At 45.1% G+C, this 23493-nt stretch overlaps 1 protein-coding gene across 1 annotated transcript in view; it reads left to right on the top strand.

Annotated features, from left to right (window-relative positions):
• Positions 1–23493, top strand: part of PCSK2 (proprotein convertase subtilisin/kexin type 2) — a 1091080-nt gene that overhangs the window by 966438 nt on the left and 101149 nt on the right. The window contains exon 11 of the mRNA XM_069234088.1: positions 18566–18793. Coding sequence (XP_069090189.1) covers positions 18566–18793 — 228 coding nt within the window. The remainder of the gene's footprint in view (positions 1–18565; positions 18794–23493) is intronic.

Genomic DNA, 23493 nt, shown 5'->3' with positions numbered 1-23493 from the left:
CTTCCAATGTCTGCTGGAGTAAAAACCTCAGAATGGAGACCTGCTGTTTTTAATTTTATCTGTTTCACTTAACAGGAACAATTTCCTATTTGTGGAATGGCGGATAAGATTCATGGCCTATATGGCAACATATTCTTCCATGACTTCAGTCTTCTCCGGGGAAAGAAGCATGAGGCAGCAACCTCACAATTATCACTCTTTATTTCTGAGAATTACATAGAGCAGTTTTGTTCAGCCTCAACACATGTGAACTTTCAATACTTTACTTTATAATCCCTAGAAGGGGGTTAATAAACACTGAATCTCCATTTCCAGTTGAATATTCGCACCACCTGCAAATTCCATTCTCTTTCCTGTGCATCAAAACATAATTTTGGGGTCAAATAAAAACATGAAAATATGGGTAAAAGGCTTTAGAGACATGAACAGATCGGTTTTGCAAAACAAGGTCTACTTAAAATGAATGAATATGCTAGTTCATCAAATTCCTAGCTCAGACATCATTACTTTTAATGCAGTCCTGACAGCGATGCTTGACAAACTTTTCCCCTTAATACTAAAAAGGCCAGGGGTGGGAGTTTTACTCCCTCGAAATCCTTGGAGTTACATAAAACTTGCCAGCAGACAGAAATCAGCGAAATCCCTGCAAACAGCACCATGCGTTACACAGGATCGCCCTGCCATAGGGAATGATTTTGCTGCCCTTTAAGTAGAATGTTTACTTGAGCTGCAGCAAATATACTTTAGAAGCAGTCCTCTCACCACGACCGCCTGTGGTTGCTTGTATTAGAAAATGGTGGCATGGTATGCCAAATCTCACCCGCAGTTCTGGAGCCTCACTGGAAAAGATTTGACCAGGCCGTTATTGGCTGAATTTGACTGGAAGTCCACATTGCAAGAGTAACACAGAGTCTCCAAATTCTGCAAATTCAATGGGCAGAATGAATCCTTCCACCCACTCCACAAAACACACAATATTTGCATGTCTACAACATGGTTTTCCAAGGAACTACTTGATGACTGGAAATCACTTATAATACAACTTCTTTCCCCTTAGCAGAATATGAAAATTCTAGGCAACAAAGGCAACAAAATTAAAAAAATTAAAATAAACCAAAACAACCTTCATCAGACCAGTAAAAAACACCCTAGATATCTCTTTGACATCATCAAAATCCTAAGTAATCAATGTACCAATCCAGACTTTTTCAACACCACAGAGAACTGTGAGACTTTCTCTTAATTCTTTGACAGTAAAATAAGATTGAGTTTTAATTTCCCACACAACATCAGATTCACTCACTGAGGTTGTAGTTCACAAAAACATTGTAGGAATGGTGAGCCTTCCAAAGAACTAACTGAAGGGAACCTTCATAACACACTTGCTTCCATCACACCGTCAAACTTTGTGCTGACATATAGTGAAGGACTTGAATCTTGCCTTAACACCCTTTCTAGTAAAGTTGATTAAATCTTGTGTAGCATCTGGAGTAAATCTGGACACTCTGAACATTGGATAAGATAATTCCTCTCCCAAAACCCAGGACTCAAAGCATGAAGACCTCAACAACTTCTGATCTTACAAAAACCTTCGTTTCAGTGTGAACACTTTGTCAAATGATGTAGCTAAACCCATGAAAACAGAACCCAACTTACTAGACAACCACCAATCAGACTTCAGAAAGGGCTGCAGAACAGAATGGCAATATTCCAAATAATTGATGATGAACTGTCCATCTCAAACAAAGTTGAATCCTGTTTTATTGTAATCCTTGACTTGTCAGCAGCATTTGACACAGTCAATAATACTTTTATGTTAAAAACCTTTCAATGCAGATAAGATTGGTAGGACAGTCCTAAAACGATTTGGCTCTTCGTTAGTGAACCACCTGCAACAAAAAGAAAACTGTCAAACTGTAATTTGAGATCTGCATCTCAACAACTAGGAGGCCTAAAGGTTTGATCCTTTCTTCAACTCCCTTCAATTTCTTTAATCTATCCTTGATTCTTTTCCCGATACAAATGAAAAACAATACTGACAATTCATAGCTGTGCATGAAGGTGTCATTCACGAAAGACATTAATGATCTTGGAAAACCCTGCAAAAAACAAATTCTTGTGATAGCCCCTCAAGAAAGTGTCATGCATCTACAGGCTTTGTTGATTGAGCAAATATGCTAGACTGCAAACCAGCCATTGTTAAATCTGGATAAGAACATGCACACCAATGTATGAGTGAAGGGTGCCCAACACCAAATGAGGCTCATGCACCTAATAAAAATGAAAGAGTTTATTACAATGATGTAATTATCAGTCATCTCCAGGCTAGGTTATGGAAACATTTTAAACTGTCATACACAAGGACTGACATAATCAGAATATATATGGCCCCAATAAGTACAGCCCTCAGTATTGCACTTAGTTTGTGCTTAGCTTCAGAAGATCTGAACACATTACTCAGGAGTCTAGTAACTCCTACTTTGTTTCCATTTATGGACCATAGGCTCCATCTTTTGAAAAATCATGATCTCTGATTAAGTTCTTCTCACAAAGTACTCACAAAGTATGGAACTTTTAGCAAAGTGGTAGAAATCTCCCTCAACGGGATGGTACCCCTGATTTTTTGCTTTTTTCAGAACCCCACATTTAACTTTTATTAGTACTCTGTACACAGTGATACTGCTTGTCAGTGCCACATTGAATGCACCCAGATCATGAAGTGGTATTGGTAAAATTGGTTTCACCCACTTGGACTACTTTATATTCCTGCAAGGTCATGGGAGATGGTTTAGAAATTATAACTGTGTCATGGAGGATATATGTCATATGTGGGTTGTCATGTGTACTTATATCACCTACATACTACACAAATAGATATGATTGCCAGGCGTACTTCTGTGCTCATAGTTGTGTGGAGTTTGAAAGCACTCTGGTGACAAATAAAAGGGGAAAGTGCCTTTGCCATGTAAGAAAGCCTAATTTTAAACATTCCTAAGTCACCCCTAAAGTGTGCCTTGTAGGTCCACAAGACAGTCTAACTAATATATAAAAAGTGTCACACAATATATTTGAAGTGTGTGTCTGCATAGTAGTTGAAGTCCTAAAAACTACCAATACTGTGGAGGTTTACACTAGATTTTCCATAGACAAATGCTGGTGTGACTCAATACTTATTTCAGATCTCTTCTTGAGAAAAGCTAGAAAAAGATTTCAAAGGTCTTTCCTCAGTGTTCAAACCCTGAATTAATGGTGAAAATTATATTTTGATAACTGTAGTGAAACAGTAACCTTATACAAATTTACCTTAGCCTGCCTTGGACAGAACTGGCCTAAAATCAGTTCTGCCCACATACAACCTTCAATGACCAATACAGATTCCTGGTACTAGTTATTGACCATTTTTGCCAAGGCCAATAGCCTGTCCTTTTGAACCAGGAAAGCAGGGGATTTGTCAACCATTTTGTCCCCGTTGAAAACACACCTTCTTTAGATTGTCTGACATGATCCATAAATGGGAACCTGTTTCACAGACAAATTCCTTTTCCAAATTAGATACCACACCCTTTGAAGTGTCAGTACTGACAAATGGATTGCTGCCACAATTACAATTGTAAAACATTGATGCATTCTACTGGGACTCCCAAAGAGAAGAAGAGCTGACCTTTCACATCCCCTCCTATTAGTGATCCATAGTAGGTCTCAAAACCGTTTACAAAAGTCTTTCTATACTCACAAAATAGGTGGTGTACATAAAATATTATTTTGTGGTTTCAAAGTCTGTTTTTTTCCATTCATAAGCTTTGAGATAGGAACACATTTTGTATGTGAAGGCTGATGACTGGTATACATCACAGTTAATAGGTTCATTCTTTTGACCCCTAGCCCTACCATTGATTTATTGTTTCCTTCATCCCAGTATATTTCTTTATATGATTCTCTCATGGGATGATCTTAGCACTTTTTTTATTTCTGTTTTCATAAGTTAAAAGTCCCCTTGAGAGGATTAATGCACTTTCAAAATTTTATGAGGCATAAAATAGTGTTTGGACAAATTGCTTCTATTTCTTTCCCTTCATGGTTAAGGCAGGTATTTAGAGTAGCTTTTGTTTTGCATACTTTTTTTTTTGCTAACCAAATTGCTGAGTGCACCAGTCCACACCTCGCTTCCACCACGGGCCATCCTTGCATCTTGCAAGTCTGCTTCTTCCATTGGGCCCAGCGAACCCTCCCAGTGAGTCCAGAGATGATCCAGGGACCCCGGGGAATTGACGATCAGGGTGCAGTAAATTTGAGAGATGCCCCCTTTGCCCCAGGTGCCCATAAGCAGTTTAACCTTCAATTGACTGAATTCCAGGAGAAGGGAATCTTGTGGCACCTGTGTCTGGAGTATGTGTTGTAGCTGTATGTATCTGTAAAATTGTGTAAATTGAAGTGTGTACATGGTTTGACGGTTTTGGAAGGATGGCATGTGGGTCCCGGACCACATGTCTCTGACCAATGTTATACCGATGAGGTCCCATCTCTGGAAGCCCTCCAGTGCCACCACTTCTTGGAGCCAGCTGCAGTGCAATAGGGGTGTCTGTTGGGTGAGGCATCTGTCCCAGCAGGTATGGTGCAGAGATGCCCGCCATGCAAGGAAGAACACTTTAGTCACTGCCTGAAAAGCGACATGAACTGGGTACCATAAAGCAGCACTGTGATCCAAAGAAACCCCCAAATCTTCACCTCCAAGTGGTTGGCATGATCTGACCATCCCCCAGGGAACCAGTCATTGACCACTAGCAGTTGGAAGGTGTAGGAAAGTCCTTTTTTTTTTGCCTGATCACCCCCACTCTTTCTGGATAGGTACTGGTGGTTACTGACTCTTGGCTGTGCCCTGGGTACTGCTTATCAGTCCCAGGGCCAGTGCTCTGTGTAAAATGGATATGCAAATTAGGCTAATTATAATTGGCTAAGTTAACCTACCTATAAGTCCCTAATATATGGTAGGGCATGTAGGATTAGGGACCACAGCATAGGTGGTGCACACCTAGGTGCATTGCTGAGGTGCCCAGTGTCATTTTAAAAGCAAGCCTGCCTTGCTGGCTGCTTTTAAATTAAAGTTATATGCAAATTCGACTTTGGAATTAAAGGTACTTCCAAAGTCTTAAACTACCTTATTTTTACATATAAGTCACCCCTAAGGTGTGCCCTATGTGCCCCTAGGGCTGGGTGCCATGTAACTATAAGCAGGGACTTTATAAAAATAGATTTATAAGCCCTGGTGAGGTAAAAACAGCCAAATTCGCTTTTCCCTCATTGAAGTAAATGGCCATCATAGGCTAGAATGGGCAGACTTTATTTTAAATTTTAAAGTCTCCTTAAATGTTACATACCAAGAATTTGGTATCAAATTGATTGTTGTAATAAATCCCACAACTTCCAGTTGTTGGATTTAATATAACTTGTCCAGGTAAAAAGTTTAGACTTTACCTAAAAAGTTGCCAATTTCAGCTCTGCATTGTTTTTGCTGCTGTGCTCTGATTGGCCAGCCTGCAGCAGCTTCTGCCAGGCTACTTTAATGAGGTGTGAAGTGGCCTGGCTTCACACAAAGGAATGTGCTTGGGGGAGAGAATCTCCGCTCAGCAGATGGTGAGGGAGGAAGGGGGAGGGCTGCCAAACTGGTCTTCAAAGGCAGAGAAGGACATCTGGAGCACCCAGCAACACCCCCACATCCTGCAACCCCAGACAGCTAGGTGCCCCCTTGATTAGATTAGGAGAGGGCAGGAGAGGGGTGTGTTTATGATTTTTAGCCACACCAGTGGGTGGGCTCAGCCAGATGTAACCTCCAAAAATCAAATTCATCCATGTTGGATTTTTAGAGACTGTTGCCTTCTGGGATGGATTTTTGCCACACTTCCCAGGAAGTGGTCATCACAGGGGGACGACCCTGTCCCTGATTGGAGAACCAGGGCCCCCCTGCTTTTCACCCAGGAGCAAGGATAAAACTGGCAGACCTGCCCCCACACCTCAGATCCCCACCAAATTTCAAGAAGAAGGAACTACAAGGAGAAGAAGGACTGCCCTGCTGGACCCCTGGCCTCCACCTGGACCCTGCACTCAGAAAGACTGCACCAGCTGCACACTTGGGCTTCACCACAAGAAGGACTTTGCCTGGCTTCCACTGGTTCAAGGAGGGACTACCTGTTTGCTACAGGTGAAAAATTGCTATCCAGAGTCCCCTGCACCAACTCCTGAAAAAGTGACCAGCTGACCACTGTCCAGTGGCCAAAAAGGAGTTTGCGCCAGGTGCATTCTGGGAGTTGAAGTCCGCACTTCCCAAGGACCATCACAGAACTTCTGGACCCTTGGGGTGAGCTGTGGACCCCCAAAGAACCTTGAAAGAACATCTGGGTGAAGCCCCAGAAGTTTGGAAAAGATTGGAGAATTTTTGAAAAAAAGCTCCATAAAGTGACCGACCCTACGCCGAAATTCTAGCCGGCTTGCCTCAACCGCGACCCGGCCTGACTTCGTGGTTCGTCCCGGTAAAGAAAAACATCCAAAAAAGAGACTAAGTCCGAAGGTGAAAAGTTGACCGGGACCTCCCAGCCATCGTATCCGAGAAGGGCTCCACGGACGTCGGATCAAGATCCAGGTTTACCCCGGTCGAAGGATTTTCATCTCGAAAAAACGACTAAGTACGAAGGTAAAAATCACCACCGAGGAAACCGACTTCGCGTATCCGGACAAGGGCTCCAGGAGGTCGGATCCAATTGGCAGGTTCGTCCCGGGGAAAAAAAACATCAAAAAAGAGACTAAGTCAGAAGGTAACTTTTTAACCGAGGCCTCCCGCGACTTGTAGCCGAGCAGGGCTCCATCGCGGTCGGCCTGAAAGTTTGACTTTGCCCCGGTCCTGGTGCAACCAGATGACCCGATTGGCGCTTTTTGTTTCTAAGCGCTAGAAAATAATAATACTTTAAAAATTCATATCTCCGGTTCCCCTGAACCGATTTTAATTGTTTTTGTGTCATTTTAAAGATAAAAATATAAGCTACTTTTATAAATTGGTTTTGGATTTTTAAACTGTTTCCTGTGTTTTATTTAATTACTGTTTTGTGATATTTGAATGCTTTACACTTTGTCTCCTAAGTTAAGCCTTGACGCTCGATGCCAAGCTACCAAGGGTAGAGCTGGGATTAATTTACTGAGACCTAACTGTACTTATGTGGAGGTTTGTGGCTTGTTGCTAGGTGTAGGTACCTACCTGCCCTACCAATAACCCATTTTCCAACATAATTGGAAGCAGCGACGGGATCCTGTACTTGTGTTCAATATCACGTTACAGTTTTAGGTAAAACAAATTAAAAATCCTTTAAATTGTCCTAGTGCAAAAATTGTTTTTAATTTTTAATTTTAATTTTTTTTATTAATTTGGATTAATTTCAATTATTGTTTTTTTTTAATTTTTCTAAATTCTTGTTACCAATTTTTGCAAAAAGTTTTTTTGTTGACACAAAACTAGGGAACCATGGAGCTTGATCTGGCTAGCCTACCCACACTGACAGTAGTCCAGCTTAGGGGGTTGTGTATTGAAAGAGGGTTGCCTGCAACCACTAATCTCAGGAAGGAAATCCTGATTAAATCCCTGACAGCATGGGCTGAGGCCCAAGAGATAGAGGTAGAGGAAGCTCCAGAGGAGGAAGAAAAAGGGGAAGATGCTAGCTCTAACCTTTCAGGGGAGGGAAGGCATCAGACCCCAAGTGAGGAAGAAGAGGAACGGTCCTCAGTGGATACAGTCACTAGGACCAGACCCAAAGCTAGTGGTAGGAAGGGGGTCCTTTCAGGAGGAGAGAACCCATCCATCAGGGAAAGAGAGCTGGAAGCCCAGCTAGCCTACATAGCTTTGGAAGCAGATAAGCTTGCCCTAGAAAAGAAAAAGTGGGCAAGCAAAGAAAAAAAAGATGGAGGCAGCGAGAAAGAAACTGAGGTGTCCCTGGGTGGGGGTTTTGCCCCCAGATTACCCAAAGGGGTGGTTCCTGCCTATGTAGAGGGGGATGACATAGATAAGTGGCTGGGGGCCTTTGAGAGGGCCCTCCAGATGAGGAAAGTCAAGCCTCAGTACTGGGGTTCACTCCTTTGGGAGTTAGTTCCCAACTCTGGGAGGGATAGGCTCCTAACCATGAGTGGGGAGGATGCAGACTCATACCCCAGTATGAAGAGTTGCTTGACTAAAAAGTTTGGTCTAACCCCAGAGCAGTATAGGCTTAAGTTTAGGGACACCCAAAAGACAAGCACCCAGTCCTGGGTGGACTTTGTGGACATTTCAGTAAAAGCACTGGAGGGCTGGATACAGGGCAACAGGGTAAGTACCTTTGAGGGGCTGTACAATTTGATTATGAGGGAGCACCTTCTAACTAATTGTGTCCAAGAGAGGCTCCGCCAGTATCTAGTAGACTCTAGGTTGACCAACCCCAGAGAGCTGGGGGAGGCAGCAGATGACTGGTTAAGAACTAGGGTTAACCAGAAACCCCCAGGGGGTGATCAGAAAAAGGGAGGACATGGTTCTTCTCAGGGGAAGAACCAGGGGAAAGATGACAAAAAACCCAAAGAGTCCTCACAAGAGTCCCCAAAAACCTCTCAGGGAGGGGGAGCCCGAGCCAATTCACTTTTAAAGGGAAAGGGTATCAGGGAAAGAATTATGATCCTGCTAAAGCAGGAAAGTTTCAGGAGCTTGCTAAGGCCGGCAAGTGTTTTGACTGTCATCAGCCAGGACATAAAAGAGGAGATGCTATTTGCTCCAAGAAGCCCCCCACTGGTGGGCAATCCCAGGGGATTGCTAGTGTAGGGTTGGGGGTGGAAGTTGGCCCAGGGGTGGAATCAGGGTACACTGAGGTCACCTTAGTATCCGTGGGTGGGGTGGACATTGCAACTATGGCCACCTTACCTCCCATCATGGAGAGGTATAGGCAGAGGCCTAAAGTCAATGGGACTGAAGTGGAAGCTCTGAGAGATACAGGAGCCAGTGTGACAATGGTCGCAGAAAAGCTGGTTTCTCCAGAGCAGGTCTTACCTGGTGTCTTCCACCAGGTGACTTATGCAGATACCAGAACCAAACTCCATCCCATGGCTATGGTGAGTCTGGAATGGGGAGGTGTGACTGGCCCTAAAAAAGTAGCTGTAGCTCCTGCCCTCCCAGTAGAGTGTCTACTGGGGAATGATCTTGAAGCATCTGAGTGGTCAGAAGTGGAAAGAAGGGTCCATGCACAGATGCTGGACCTCCCTGAATGGGTGTGTGCTGTGACCAGGTCACAGGCGGCACAACAGGGGAATGCTGGACACTTGGACCCTGGAACAATGGGCCAAGCCTCCAAGAAAAAGAGAAAAGGCACTGGGTCTGGCTTGCCAGCCCCAACACATACAGAGGGTCAGGAAGAATCCAACCCTGAGGGGGAGGATCTGAACTCTGAGGGAGGGACACCTTCCCTGCAAACTCTGCCTGACTTGGCAGAACTGCAAAGGGCAGGTGGGCCCACCAGAGTAGATTTGTGCCAGGGACAAAGAGAGTGTCCCACTCTTGAAGGCCTGAGGCAGACTGCTGCCAGGCAAGAACAAGGGGATACCAGTGGTACCCACAAGGTTTACTGGGAGGATGGAGTTCTCTACACTGAGGCAAGGGCCCTTAAAGAAGGGGCTACTAGGAGAGTAGTGGTCCCCCAAAAGTATAGAGAATTCCTCCTTACCTTAAGCCATGATATCCCCTTAGCTGGTCATTTGGGGCAGACCAAGACCTGGAGCAGGCTGGTCAACCATTTTTATTGGCCCGAAATGTCAGAAAAAGTCAGGGAGTTTTGCAGCTCCTGTGTCACCTGTCAAGCCAGTGGCAAGACAGGGGGCAAGCCAAAGGCTCCCTTGATTCCACTGCCAGTGGTTGGGACTCCCTTTGAGAGGGTGGGGATTGACATTGTTGGTCCCCTAGACCCACCAACTGCTTCAGGAAACAGGTACATTGTGGTGGTAGTGGACCATGCCACCAGGTACCCTGAGGCAATACCCCTCCGGACAGTCACTGCTCCCACAGTGGCTAGGGCCCTACTTGGTGTGTTCACCAGAGTGGGATTCCCAAAGGAGGTGGTCTCAGATAGGGGCACAAACTTTATGTCAGCCTATCTGAAAGCCATGTGGGAGGAGTGTGGTGTTACTTATAAGTTCAGCACACCCTACCATCCACAGACCAATGGTCTGGTGGAAAGATTCAATAAGACCCTGAAGGGCATGATCATGGGTTTGTCTGACAAACTCAGGAGGAGATGGGATGTCCTCCTCCCATGCCTGCTGTTTGCCTACAGGGAGGTGCCACAGAAGGGGGTTGGATTCAGCCCCTTTGAGTTACTGTTTTGGCACCCTGTAAGAGGCCCATTGTGCTTGGTGAGAGAGTCTTGGGAAAAGCCTCTCAAGGAATCCAAGGAGAATGTGCTGGATTATGTACTAGGCCTGCGGTCTCGCATGGCTGAGTATATGAAGAAGGCAAGCAGAAACCTGGAGGCCAGTCAGGAGCTCATGAAGCTCTGGCATGATCAAAAGGCTACCATGCCTGAGTATCACCCAGGACAGCTGGTGTGGGTTTTGGAGCCCATGGCTCCTAGGGCACTACAGGCCAAATGGACTGGGCCCTATCCAATCCTGGAGAAAAAAGGTGAGGTCACCTACTTGGTGGACCTTGGCACCCCCAGGAATCCTCACAGGATCCTACATGTAAACAGGATGAAACCCCACCAGGACAGGGCAGACATGACCATGCTGATGGTCACTGATGAAGGGAAGGAGGAGGAGGGTGAACCTCTGCCAGACCTCCTGTCCTCAAAGGCAAAAGATGGGTCAGTGGAGGGAGTGGTACTCTCTCCCAAATTGACAGATCAGCAACAACAAGACTGTAAGCAAGTCTTGGGACAGTTTGCTAGTCTGTTCTCCCTGACCCCTGGACTCACCAATTGGTGTGTCCATGATGTTGACACTGGTGACAGCTTGCCTGTCAAGAACAAGCTGTACAGGCTGTCTGACCAGGTTAAGGCCAACATCAAAGCTGAAGTGGCTAAGATGTTGGACCTGAAGGTAATTGAGCCCTCTGATAGTCCTTGGTCCAGTCCAGTGGTACTGGTGCCCAAAGCTAATCCCCAAGGTGGGAAGAAAGAATTAAGATTCTGTGTGGACTACAGAGGTCTAAACGCAGTCACTAGGACTGATGCTCACCCCATACCTAGAGCTGATGAGCTCATTGACAGGTTGGGGGCTGCCAAATTCCTGAGCACATTTGATCTGACCTCAGGATATTGGCAGATTGCCTTAAGTCCAAGAGCTAAGGAGAGGTCAGCATTTTCCACACCAGAGGGCCACTTTCAGTTCAAGGTGATGCCCTTTGGCATGAAAAATGCTCCTGCCACCTTCCAACGGTTGGTGAACAGAGTCCTATCTGGGTTGGAATCTTTCAGTGCAGCTTATCTGGATGATATAGCTGTATTTAGTTCCACCTGGAAGGACCACCTGGTCCACCTGAAGGAAGTGCTTCAGGCCCTGCTTCAAGCAGGCCTGACTATCAAGGCAAGCAAGTGCCAGATAGGGCAAAGTTCTGTTGTGTACCTGGGCCACCTTGTTGGTGGAGGCCATGTACAACCTCTCCAGCCCAAGATCCAGACTATCCTGGATTGGGAGGCTCCAAAAACCCAGACTCAGGTCAGGGCCTTTCTTGGCCTGACTGGGTATTACAGGAGGTTTGTTCAAAATTTTGGGACCATAGTGGCCCCTCTAACTGAGCTTACCTCCAAGAAACAGCCCAAGAAGGTCATTTGGACCCCAGAGTGTCAAAAAGCTTTTGACACCCTAAAACAGGCTATGTGTTCAGCACCAGTGTTACTGGCCCCTGACTATAGCAAGGAATTTGTAGTGCAAACAGATGCTTCAGAGGAAGGGATTGGGGCAGTGTTAGCACAAGTTAATGAAGAGGGCCATGATCACCCAGTTGCCTTCATCAGCAGGCGACTACTCCCCAGAGAGAAAAAATGGAGTGCCATTGAGAGGGAGGCCTTTGCTGTGGTTTGGTCCCTGAAGAAGTTGAGGCCTTACTTGTTTGGCACTCACTTCCGTGTACATACTGACCACAGACCTCTCAGATGGTTGATGCAGATGAGGGGGGAGAACCCAAAACTGTTAAGGTGGTCCATTTCCCTACAGGGGATGGACTTCACAGTGGAGCACAGACCTGGGACTGCTCATGCCAATGCAGATGGCCTTTCCAGGTTTTTCCACTTAGCTGATGAGGACTACCAGGGTGTAGGTTAGTACCCATCACCTTTCATCTGGGGGGGGGCAGTGTAGGAAAGTCCTTTTTTTTTGCCTGATCACCCCCACTCTTTCTGGATAGGTACTGGTGGTTACTGACTCTTGGCTGTGCCCTGGGTACTGCTTACCAGTCCCAGGGCCAGTGCTCTGTGTAAAATGGATATGCAAATTAGGCTAGTTATAATTGGCTAAGTTAACCTACCTATAAGTCCCTAATATATGGTAGGGCATGTAGGTTTAGGGACCACAGCATAGGTGGTGCACACCTAGGTGCATTGCTGAGGTGCCCAGTGTCATTTTAAAAGCAAGCCTGCCTTGCTGGCTGCTTTTAAATTAAAGTTATATGCAAATTCGACTTTGGAATTAAAGGTACTTCCAAAGTCTTAAACTACCTTATTTTTACATATAAGTCACCCCTAAGGTGTGCCCTATGTGCCCCTAGGGCTGGGTGCCATGTAACTATAAGCAGGTACTTTATAAAAATAGATGTATAAGCCCTGGTGAGGTAAAAACAGCCAAATTCGTTTTTCCCTCATTGAAGTAAATGGCCTTCATAGGCTAGAATGGGCAGACTTTATTTTAAATTTTAAAGTCTCCTTAAATGTTACATACCAAGAATTTGGTATCAAATTGATTGTTGTAATAAATCCCACAACTTCCAGTTGTTGGATTTAATATAACTTGTCCAGGTAAAAAGTTTAGACTTTACCTAAAAAGTTGCCAATTTCAGCTCTGCATTGTTTTTGCTGCTGTGCTCTGATTGGCCAGCCTGCAGCAGCTTCTGCCAGGCTACTTTAATGAGGTGTGAAGTGGCCTGGCTTCACACAAAGGAATGTGCTTGGGGGAGAGAATCTCCCCTCAGCAGATGGTGAGGCAGGAAGGGGGAGGGCTGCCAAACTGGTCTTCAAAGGCAGAGAAGGACATCTGGAGCACCCAGCAACACCCCCACATCCTGCAACCCCAGACAGCTAGGTGCCCCCTTGATTAGATTAGGAGAGGGCAGGAGAGGGGTGTGTTTATGATTTTTAGCCACACCAGTGGGTGGGCTCAGCCAGATGTAACCTCCAAAAATCAAATTCATCCATGTTGGATTTTTAGAGACTGTTGCCTTCTGGGATGGATTTTTGCCACACTTCCCAGGAAGTGGTCATCACAGGGGGACGACCCTGTCCCTGATTGGAGAACCAGGGCCCCCCTGCTTTTCACCCAGGAGCAAGGATAAAACTGGCAGACCTGCCCCCACACCTCAGATCCCCACCAAATTTCAAGAAGAAGGAACTACAAGGAGAAGAAGGACTGCCCTGCTGGACCCCTGGCCTGCACCTGGACCCTGCACTCAGAAAGACTGCACCAGCTGCACACTTGGGCTTCACCACAAGAAGGACTTTGCCTGGCTTCCACTGGTTCAAGGAGGGACTCCCTGTTTGCTACAGGTGAAAAATTGCTATCCAGAGTCCCCTGCACCAACTCCTGAAAAAGTGACCAGCTAACCACTGTCCAGTGGCCAAAAAGGAGTTTGCGCCAGGTGCATTCTGGGAGTTGATGTCCGCACTTCCCAAGGACCATCACAGAACTTCTGGACCCTTGGGGTGAGCTGTGGACCCCAAAAGAACCTTGAAAGAACATCTGGGTGAAGCCCCAGAAGTTTGGAAAAGATTGGAGAATTTTTGAAAAAAAGCTCCATAAAGTGACCGACCCGACGCAGAAATTCTAGCCGGCTTGCCTCAACCGCGACCCGGCCTGACTTCGTGGTTCGTCCCGGTAAAGAAAAACATCCAAAAAAGAGACTAAGTCCGAAGGTAAAAAGTTGACCGGGACCTCCCAGCCATCGTATCCGAGAAGGGCTCCACGGACGTCGGATCAAGATCCAGGTTTACCCCGGTCGAAGGATTTTCATCTAGAAAAAACGACTAAGTCCGAAGGTAAAAATCACCACCGAGGAAACCGACTTCGCGTATCCGGACAAGGGCTCCAGGAGGTCGGATCCAATTGGCAGGTTCGTCCCGGGGAAGAAAAACATCAAAAAAGAGACTAAGTCAGAAGGTAACTTTTTAACCGAGGCCTCCCGCGACTTGTAGCCGAGCAGGGCTCCATCGCGGTCGGCCTGAAAGTTTGACTTTGCCCCGGTCCTGGTGCAACCAGATGACCCGATTGGCGCTTTTTGTTTCTAAGCGCTAGAAAATAATAATACTTTAAAAATTCATATCTCCGGTTCCCCTGAACCGATTTTAATCGTTTTTGTGTCATTTTAAAGATAAAAATATAAGCTACTTTTATAAATTGGTTTTGGATTTTTAAACTGTTTCCTGTGTTTTATTTAATTACTGTTTTGTGATATTTGAATGCTTTACACTTTGTCTCCTAAGTTAAGCCTTGACGCGCGATGCCAAGCTACCAAGGGTAGAGCTGGGATTAATTTACTGAGACCTAACTGTACTTATGTGGAGGTTTGTGGCTTGTTGCTAGGTGTAGGTACCTACCTGCCCTACCAATAACCCATTTTCCAACAGAAGGCAAGATAATATAACTATAGATTGGTCACCCCCAGGCTGCCATCGAGTGGGGCACGTTCACAATGAGCCAGAGTCAGGTGAGACTTAGACTTGTGCCAGCAGAAGGAGGTTGCAGTCCTGTCTAGTGTGCAAAACCAGGCCTGTGATATGGTAATAGGTAAGTTCTGAAAGACATAAAGAAATCTTGGCAAGATCATCATCTTGTATAGGGCTATGCGGCCCATCACATTCAAAAGGTAGGGCTGCTAGTTATCAAGATCCTCCTTGGCCTTCTTGGCCAGCGGCTCCAGGGGACTAGGTGAGCTGTGGATGAAGTGTCACCCAGATGCCCAGATAACGAAAGCTAAGATGGCGTATGGGAATGATGTCTTGCCAGTCAAAGCAGTCATGCCCCAGACCCAGAGGCACCATCACTGACTTGGTTGGGTTCACTCGGAGGCCCGAAAAATCTCCAAATAAATGAGGGATGTAGAGACAATGGGGCCACATACTGCGGGGTCCGCCAGCTAAAGGAGGACATCATCAGCGTATAGGGCAATGCGGTCCTATTGACTTGATAGTCAATAGGATCGCATTGCCCTATACGCTGATGATCTCAGTGCCAGTTGTGCACTTGGGCGTCACATTGGGGGAGACACATTAATGGTTCGACAGTCCAGTGCAAAAAGGAGAAGGGCTAGGGGGGCACCCTGTCACAATCCTCTCACAATGGGAAAAGCCTCAGAGAGCACTCCATTCACCTGGACCCGCACACTGGGGTTGGTGTAAAGGGTCCATACAAGCCCTCGGGAAAGAGTCCATTCCACCTCACCATAGAAGGCCAAGAGGTGGGGATTCAATGTGTCTCTAGATTTGGTGTAATATTTGTGGGGAAGCCATCTGGGCCCAGGGTCTTCCCAGAGACAACTGCGGAGATGACTGCACCAATCTCTTCGGCCGTCAATGACTTGTCGAGCATCTGGTTCTCTAAGGAGGACAGCCTCAGAATAGGCATGTCCATAAGGAACTGAAGAGCCAAACTAGTATTTGGTAGGTGTGGTGCCATGTAGGGGCAGAAGTAGTAGCACACAAACATCTTAGCTGTGTCTGGAGGGAGTGATACACTCCAGAGCTGTCCACTATTTCAGAGACAATCTAGTTCACAAGCGAGTGGGAGGCCAGCCAATCTAGGAGCTTCACATTTTTATCCCTCCAACCATAGATTCTGGCTGTCATGGCACGCCGTAAGTGCTTTGGGGCCTACAGTGAGTGGAGATGGATCACTGCACAAATAAGGCTCAGCTATCAGGGGACTTCAAACAGAAGGTTGGTAGTCAAATCTCCTTCCAGTTGCAGGGCGCGGGCCTCCAGCTGTGTAATGTGGTGGGATTGGGCATGCTCTATAGCTTGAATACGCCACTTGGGGCAGCCCCTGGTAGTCACTTTGCCAGCTGCCAATATAGTACCAGTCGAGTCAAAAGAACCGTCATTGCATTGGTAGTATGCCTGCAGGTCCTCGCCAAGGGCCCAAGTATAGGTTTTGTCTTGGGGATACCAGGCATGAAGCTGCCACATGGAGCGTGGGCCTCCCTTGGTGGGACCAAGATGAAAGAGGAATGGGGCATGGTTGGATATGCTTCCAGGTAGGATCTGGACATTTGAGATTGGGTGGCAGTCTGGTGCTGACATAAAAATAAGGTCAATCTGGGAGTGGGTGTGGTGGGATGCCGAGGTATGTGTAAATTGGTGTTGGTGGGGATTCCATACTCGCCAGGCATCACAAAGGCCCAGGGTCGATGTCCAGTTTGAAAGGTGGTGTGCCCCGGCACAGCGGGCTGCAGATGGGGGCCCGGGTGCTTCCACCTCTGGAGCAAGGACTGCATCTAAGTCTCCTCCAATGATCTTCAGACGTGGTGGGAGGTTTAGAAAAATTGCAGAGAGGTAATGAAGGAAGGCATCCAAGGACACTGAGGCATATTGATGCTAACTTAGGTCGTGGGTTGGCCCTCAACCGTGCCAGTGATGGCAAGATATCACCCATGAGGGCCCCTGACCTCCCGAGCAACAGCCATAGGGAATGAGCAACACAATGAGATGGCTACCCACTGGGAACCCAAAGCGAAACCAGAGTGGAACACTATGTCATACCCCCAGCATTCCAGGAAGGGACACTGATTTCCTAGGAGGTGGGTGTCCTCAAGCATCAGAACCTCTGTGGAGAACTGCATCCCAGGACGGCTGTGTGCTTTATGAGATTAAGCAATCCGTTGTTTTTCCAAGACAGGACTTGAAATGGCATTACACGAGGGAGAAATGCATGTGAGCAGGGGAGGGACACTGGTTTCCCATCCCACAATAGAAGATGGCTTAAGTGTGTTGGTGGCACTTGTCCCATGGTTGTGCATCAGGGCCCAGATAAGAGAGTGTCCGCATGAAATGGAAAGCAAACAAATATGCAAACAATGCAAACCTAAAAAAGAGAACAGAACAATACACATTCCCATCCCTCCCCAACAACTGCCCCCACCCCACACTTCCACCCCAGAAGCATCTGTGGCCCAAAGAGCAGTCAAAAAACAAAATGAGAACCGGAGAGAAGTGGTGAACCCCTCCAAGATGCAGGATTAATCCCAACCATCAATATTGGAGGCATAAAGGTACAGTGAGAGAAACACTGCTAAGTGATTTGGCTCTACAGGCCAGAGGCCTGGAGTAACACCTCACTCCACTTCACACCCTAAACAGATAAGTCAGAGCCGGGGGCTCTGCAAGAGGTCAGAGTCTGCCAGCAGGTCTGCAGAAGGTGGAGGAGGCATAGGAGCCTGGGCAGGAGGGTCCCCAGGAGGCAATGGTGATTCCGTTGTGGTTATGACCACTGTAGAGCAGGGTGGGGATTTGGAAGGGTCTTGCAAGGCAGGAGACCTTGAAGTGGATTTATATCTTTTTGTGCTGTGGGTCCTCATAGATTTAGGCCTGGGTCAATGTAGGGGGTCTGTCTTCCTAGTGGGGGATGTGCACGTCCTGGCAAGTGGACGCTCCTCAGTGAGCCATGTCCAGGCTGATTCAGGACTTTTGGAAAAAAAAAATTGTTCACAAAATCACTCAAAGGCTGCCGGCAATAAAAGCCGGTAGAGGAGGCCTAGTTGCATTTTTGCTTGACCACTAGGTATGATTGGTGCTGTTGCTGCACCAACCTGGTGTAGTCGGGGAAAGCCAACATCTTGGCATCCAGGCAGCGGAGTTCCGGGTGGGATCGAGCCTCTCACAGGATCACTTCCCTGTCCCTAAAGTTAAGGATGCAAGCTAATATGGGTCTGTGGGGCATGAAGGGGCATCGCAGACATGCTGATTTTTTTTTTTTTACCTAAAAAGTAGTTTCTTAAATTTTCTCTGCAGCAGTGTACAAATCTTTTCGTCCTTACTTACGAAAGTGTTTTCAGAGAATGATCAAGAAAATGTATGTCATCAAAATTTGAGAGTAGAACATTCCAGGCCACATCAAATAAAAACCTGGTAAAGATCTGTGACATAACAGTCGTTGATGTTAAAAAGACAGTGTTTTTTCTGTAATTCGATGAGTTCCAATAATAACATATTTCACAAGAAAATCTGTAATGCACAAAGTTTTTTTTGCTTAATATGAAAAATACCTATTATAACTAATTTGTGTAGGTGTTGTGCTTTTTAAATATATTCCTGCAAAGTCAGCCAGAAAGAATATGTTCATCAAAATTGCAACCTCGTATTTCTATCCTACATAGCCCAGAACTGAGCTGGAGAGACATGCAACACCTGACAGTACTCACATCGAAAAGGAACCAGCTCCATGATGAAGTACACAAGTGGCGGAGAAACGGTGTAGGCCTGGAGTTCAATCATCTTTTTGGGTATGGCGTACTGGACGCGGGAGCAATGGTTAAGATGGCAAAAGAGTGGAAGATGGTTCCTGAGCGATTTCATTGCGTTGGAGGTTCAATCCAAGAAATGCAGTAAGTGTGACCCTCATACTGTAAAATATGCATGTTTTTAATGTATATAGAAAAACTACAGCTATAAAACATGTGAACACCTACTAACAGAAGGGTTCATAACAATTCTGAAGAAGAGTTATGGGTGGATACTGGGTACACTTAAAGAGGTGAAGTGGGGGTACTACTGTGAAGAAGGGAGATGTCAATGGAGATAGAGACAAGGTTTACCAATAGTAAAAGAATATTGGATTGATAATGTAATTGAAGGTGTGAGGCAATGGGTGTCTGTGAGGTGGGTTTGGCATTGGGATGTGATAATGAGGCATTGTTCTTCGAAAAGACCAGTCTTCAGCTCTTTCTGGCAGTGATTTAAGGGATAAGCAGGGTAAGGGACTCACAAAGAGTGCCGCATCCCTAGAGCTTAGCCCTTGGGGTCTGATTTTCTGGTAATTTTTATTTCTAGTCTGATGAGGTTGCTGATCTTTATGCTCAGTTGGAGTTCTTGTTCTTGATTGCAAGACGTGGCAGGGGGTGGGAGGTAAATGATTTTCAGATAATGCAGCATTTCTAGAATTTGATGATGACAGGTGTTAGAAATAGGATCTCTAGTTGGCAGGGGTATACACTCTTGTCCAAGTAGGGACCACACTCCTAGTCAGGGTAAGTCACAACACAATCCAAATTATCCTGTGCCCACCTTCTGGTAGCTTGGCACTGAGTAGTCAGAGTTAACTTAGAAGGCAATGTGTAAAGTATTTGTGCAATAAATCACATCTGATGTTAGGCAACTCTCGCAGAGCACACTTTAGCATTGTCAGAAGTGTTTAGGGCTGCAGGAAGGCTTCATCTTTAATGAGATAATTCCACTGCTTAAATAACTATCCATCCTGAAGTCCACTTCTGAGAGACAGTGAATCATTCTGTGATGCAGCTTTAGGGATAGTACGCAGTCTGTCTTTTGCACAATGGGGGCCTTGAAACTTAGGTTTTTGACTACAAAAGCCAAATTTCTATCTGTTGGTTGTTTTCTGCTACTGTTCATATGTATACATTGTGCATTGGTGAGGTTCCATTTGATGAGATCTTGAATATCCCTCTTTAAACGGTGCTGACAACATCCTTCAGATAGTTGCTGCCTCACCCAGAGATGATATTGAGGTAGAGCTGACTGTCATGTGCATACTAGAGAATACGCGTTCAAACTGAAAGGTCTCTAAGGGGCTCCAGCTACAGGTAGGAAAGCATAGGAAAGGGCATGGACCCTGAGCAGATATTATTGGTGAAGGGCTGGTCTCTGACCTGAAGGAAGATATTGACTGATTGGGGCCTTTTTACAGGTAAAATTCAAACTGTTGCAGAACTACCAAACAGAACCCTATTTTGAGCTTATTTTTTGAGCTAGCCACACATGGATCACCGGTACTGTCAATCCAGAGAGTCTCATTAATCACTTGGACAGTGATTATCTTTGCATTGTGGAGTTATCTATATTTATACTAGTATTCATGCAGAGGGGCATTGCTCTTGATTTTCTCATTGTCATTGTCATTTTTATTCTTCAGTTAATAAAAACCATAACAATCATTTGTTCAAGGGGACATAAAAACGAAATACATTGTGTTCAAGCTGATTAAGATAACAACTGGTGCTACTGCCATAACATGTGGGAGATTGAATTAGTCATCCAAGTGCCGCTCTGTTTGTGCAGTACAGAATTTTTACAAGGGGATGCAGCCATAAAGTAGAACGAAGCCAATGTCTAAAGGGTGGCCTGATTGTCTCATTAGGCAGTCAGCAGTGACCCCTTCTCAGTGTCCTTTCCAGGGATATCAATTAAACATTCAGATGCAGGTTAGATTTCTTCACGAGGCACATGATAACTCCTGTCATGGTGGCATTGAAGATGACAAGCTTCGTCCGAGATAGTATTTATTATCAGTGATGCAATTATACTGTCTTCATATGATGAGCATTACAGAGAGAATGCCATCATAGCGGTTCCTGTGAATGATTTTGAAGTTTGCTGCAGGGCTCTGTCAACATGATGGAGCCCTGCCCCACACTGTTTTATTTTTATTTGTTCAAAAAATAAATAAAAATGCTCTCCTCACCTTTGCTCTGTACCCCCCCCCCGTGGCGACGGGAGAATTTAGCAGTTTTTACTGTTTCCTTACCTTCAGGGTTTTCCTGGGTTTGATAAGCAGTGAAAACTGACCTGTACTTCCGCCCATCTAAATCAGGTGGGCAGAGTTAGAGGACTGTCTCTGATGGCACTTACTCAACAGTGAGATCAGAGGGGTTTAATCATGGCAGAGATGGAGTAGGCTTCACCGTGAGTAACAGTTGCTTGTGCGATGGTGTTCCCTTTCTGCCAATATATAAATTAGGCCCTAAGTTCTTAAGAGAAAGAAATTGATTCACACAATAGTCTGGTAGTGTGTTCATAAGATTTCAAACAGGTTTTGCAGCATCTTTCAGTTTTTCAAATGTATCCCTCCGCATAGGTGAGAAATGTATTTCTCTTTAAGGCTACACATCGGTGCTATCTACCCTTATTCAAACTCACACATTTCAATATTCGGTAGACATGCATATGCGCTTTTTGTAGCAGGTGCTTTTCTTTAAAAAAAAGAACTGCAAAGCAAGACTCAAAGAAACTAACACTATGCAAATTGACCTAGATCACTTTCGGGAGCTTATGCCAAGCTTTCCTCCTCATCATATTTACATTCCTTATTACCCCTTGGCACAATATTAGAGTTTTAAAAGAAAAAACACACATTTAATTCTTAGCCCAGGAGCTGAAATATAAGTCTAGTTTATAAACTGAGCTTGTGGGGTTGGGGGGGGGCAGAGGGGGTGAGTCACATTTGATGACCTGAACTACAGAATTGGTTTTGATAGGTTGATCAATCGAACCACCAAGTAGGCAACGATGATGTGTGGTAGTGCAGGGAGGAGAGCCTGCACCTGTCTTCCTACCTTTGTGCAAGATTCACTAGGATCCTCCACCCGTCGCTACAAGTGCACAACTAACCGGGGGGTGTCTGCAGTGTTCAGACTGGAGAACTACATCTGCCCCCAATCAACCCCCATATCAGACGGGGTTTCCACTGCCGGGTTCCCTGCTGGAGTGAGGGGGACAGGAAAGAGAGGGATGTGAGAGAGTTACCAACAGCAAGCCTTGCCATGCTTATACACTGTCCATGAACCAGCCACGAACTACAGAGATCATTCTTTAAAAACATCATAGGTATTCTGTGACTGTTTTCTAGACCAACATTTTTAGATTGCCGTTGTCACCTTAGCCTTAATGTTTGGATTTGTAGTTGCTTACATCTTTTTTTCGATTGAAGTCTTTGTTTCTCAGAAATCTATCAGTACTGTAAAGTATTTGTAAATATAATGGTGTGTGCATTTATCTGTGCTTCTCCTCAAGTATAAGGTTTTGCCTATTTACTGGGTTGCAGAATACAAGTAATCTACGCATACATACATACACACATACACACACACACATACATACATAATTGCCAACGCCGACCATGTTTAGATTATTTTTATTATTCCAGATACCGATGTTCTGCATACCAACCAAGTATAATCAGAATACATTTCATAACACAATCTGGTTTGTAGTACATTCATATTTTCTTAGCTAGTTTTGTGCAGCTCTAACACCACTAGATGGTAGCTTCTGTGTGCTTGTTGGAAAATAGCAAAGTGTTGGAGGAAAACCACCCAAACTAAATGCCTGATAAATGCTTGATGAAAACAGTGGCTCTCCAAGAGTTTGTGTAATTGTTGGTCACGTGTTTAGTCTTATGACTATTAGAGAAGGGCAAATCCAAAGGGTGGAATCCTGTTGGTAGTAGCACTTACTTCCCTCTGGATCCTTTAACCTTGATCAGAGCGGTTCTGACAATCCAAACGTGTGCATTTGCTTGTAAAGTGAGTTAACACCATTTTGATTTCAGATCCAATGCCATTCCAGGTCCGACGGACAAGGCAAATTATTTGGACATTTTTTTCTCTTCTTACAGAAGATTTTTGCCCATATGAGAAAGATCAAAAAAGTGTGCATGTTCAAAAAGAACCTGAAAACACTGGAGAACATGTCTAATACATTCTGCGGAACTACAGCTACACAACAACTATATAAATTGTCATTTATGTAAGTCCACAAGAAAAAATAACCAAGACTGTGCAAGTGGCTTTCAGGAACAACTAACCTGGAAACTTGGATGCAACTGGAGTGATGGTAATATCCACACTTCTCCACAGGCACCCCAAACTTATGTTGTAGAGTTAAACACAAGGGCTAGGAAAGGGGAATGGTATAAAAAAAGATACAGAGACACAGAATATCCTCACATGCTTTGTCTGCTCCACAGAATAGCTGATATCTAAAAAGCAAAGAAGAGCTGTCATATAACAATACTTTAAACATAGATGGTTTAACTTAAAGTATTGTTTATGATATACCCGCTGACAGTCTGTTTTAATTTCAAAATGTGATATTTCTTCTTGGCTGAAACAGCATTAAGTTGAATATGGTAAAATAATAGCAATCAGGAATATAACAAGTCTGTTTACTAGCAAGAGCTACCTTACTGTATTAGAAAATAATGTGTGTGCTTGATTTGCATCTAAATTGACAAGTGGATAACTGCAACATACAAACCACATGTTAACACAACCTGTAGTTTCTACTGCTG

The sequence above is a fragment of the Pleurodeles waltl genome, chromosome 5, assembly GCF_031143425.1.
Source record: "Pleurodeles waltl isolate 20211129_DDA chromosome 5, aPleWal1.hap1.20221129, whole genome shotgun sequence".
In the NCBI taxonomy this organism is placed as follows: Eukaryota; Metazoa; Chordata; class Amphibia; order Caudata; family Salamandridae; genus Pleurodeles; species Pleurodeles waltl.
This window is presented reverse-complemented; position numbering and strand designations above follow the sequence as displayed.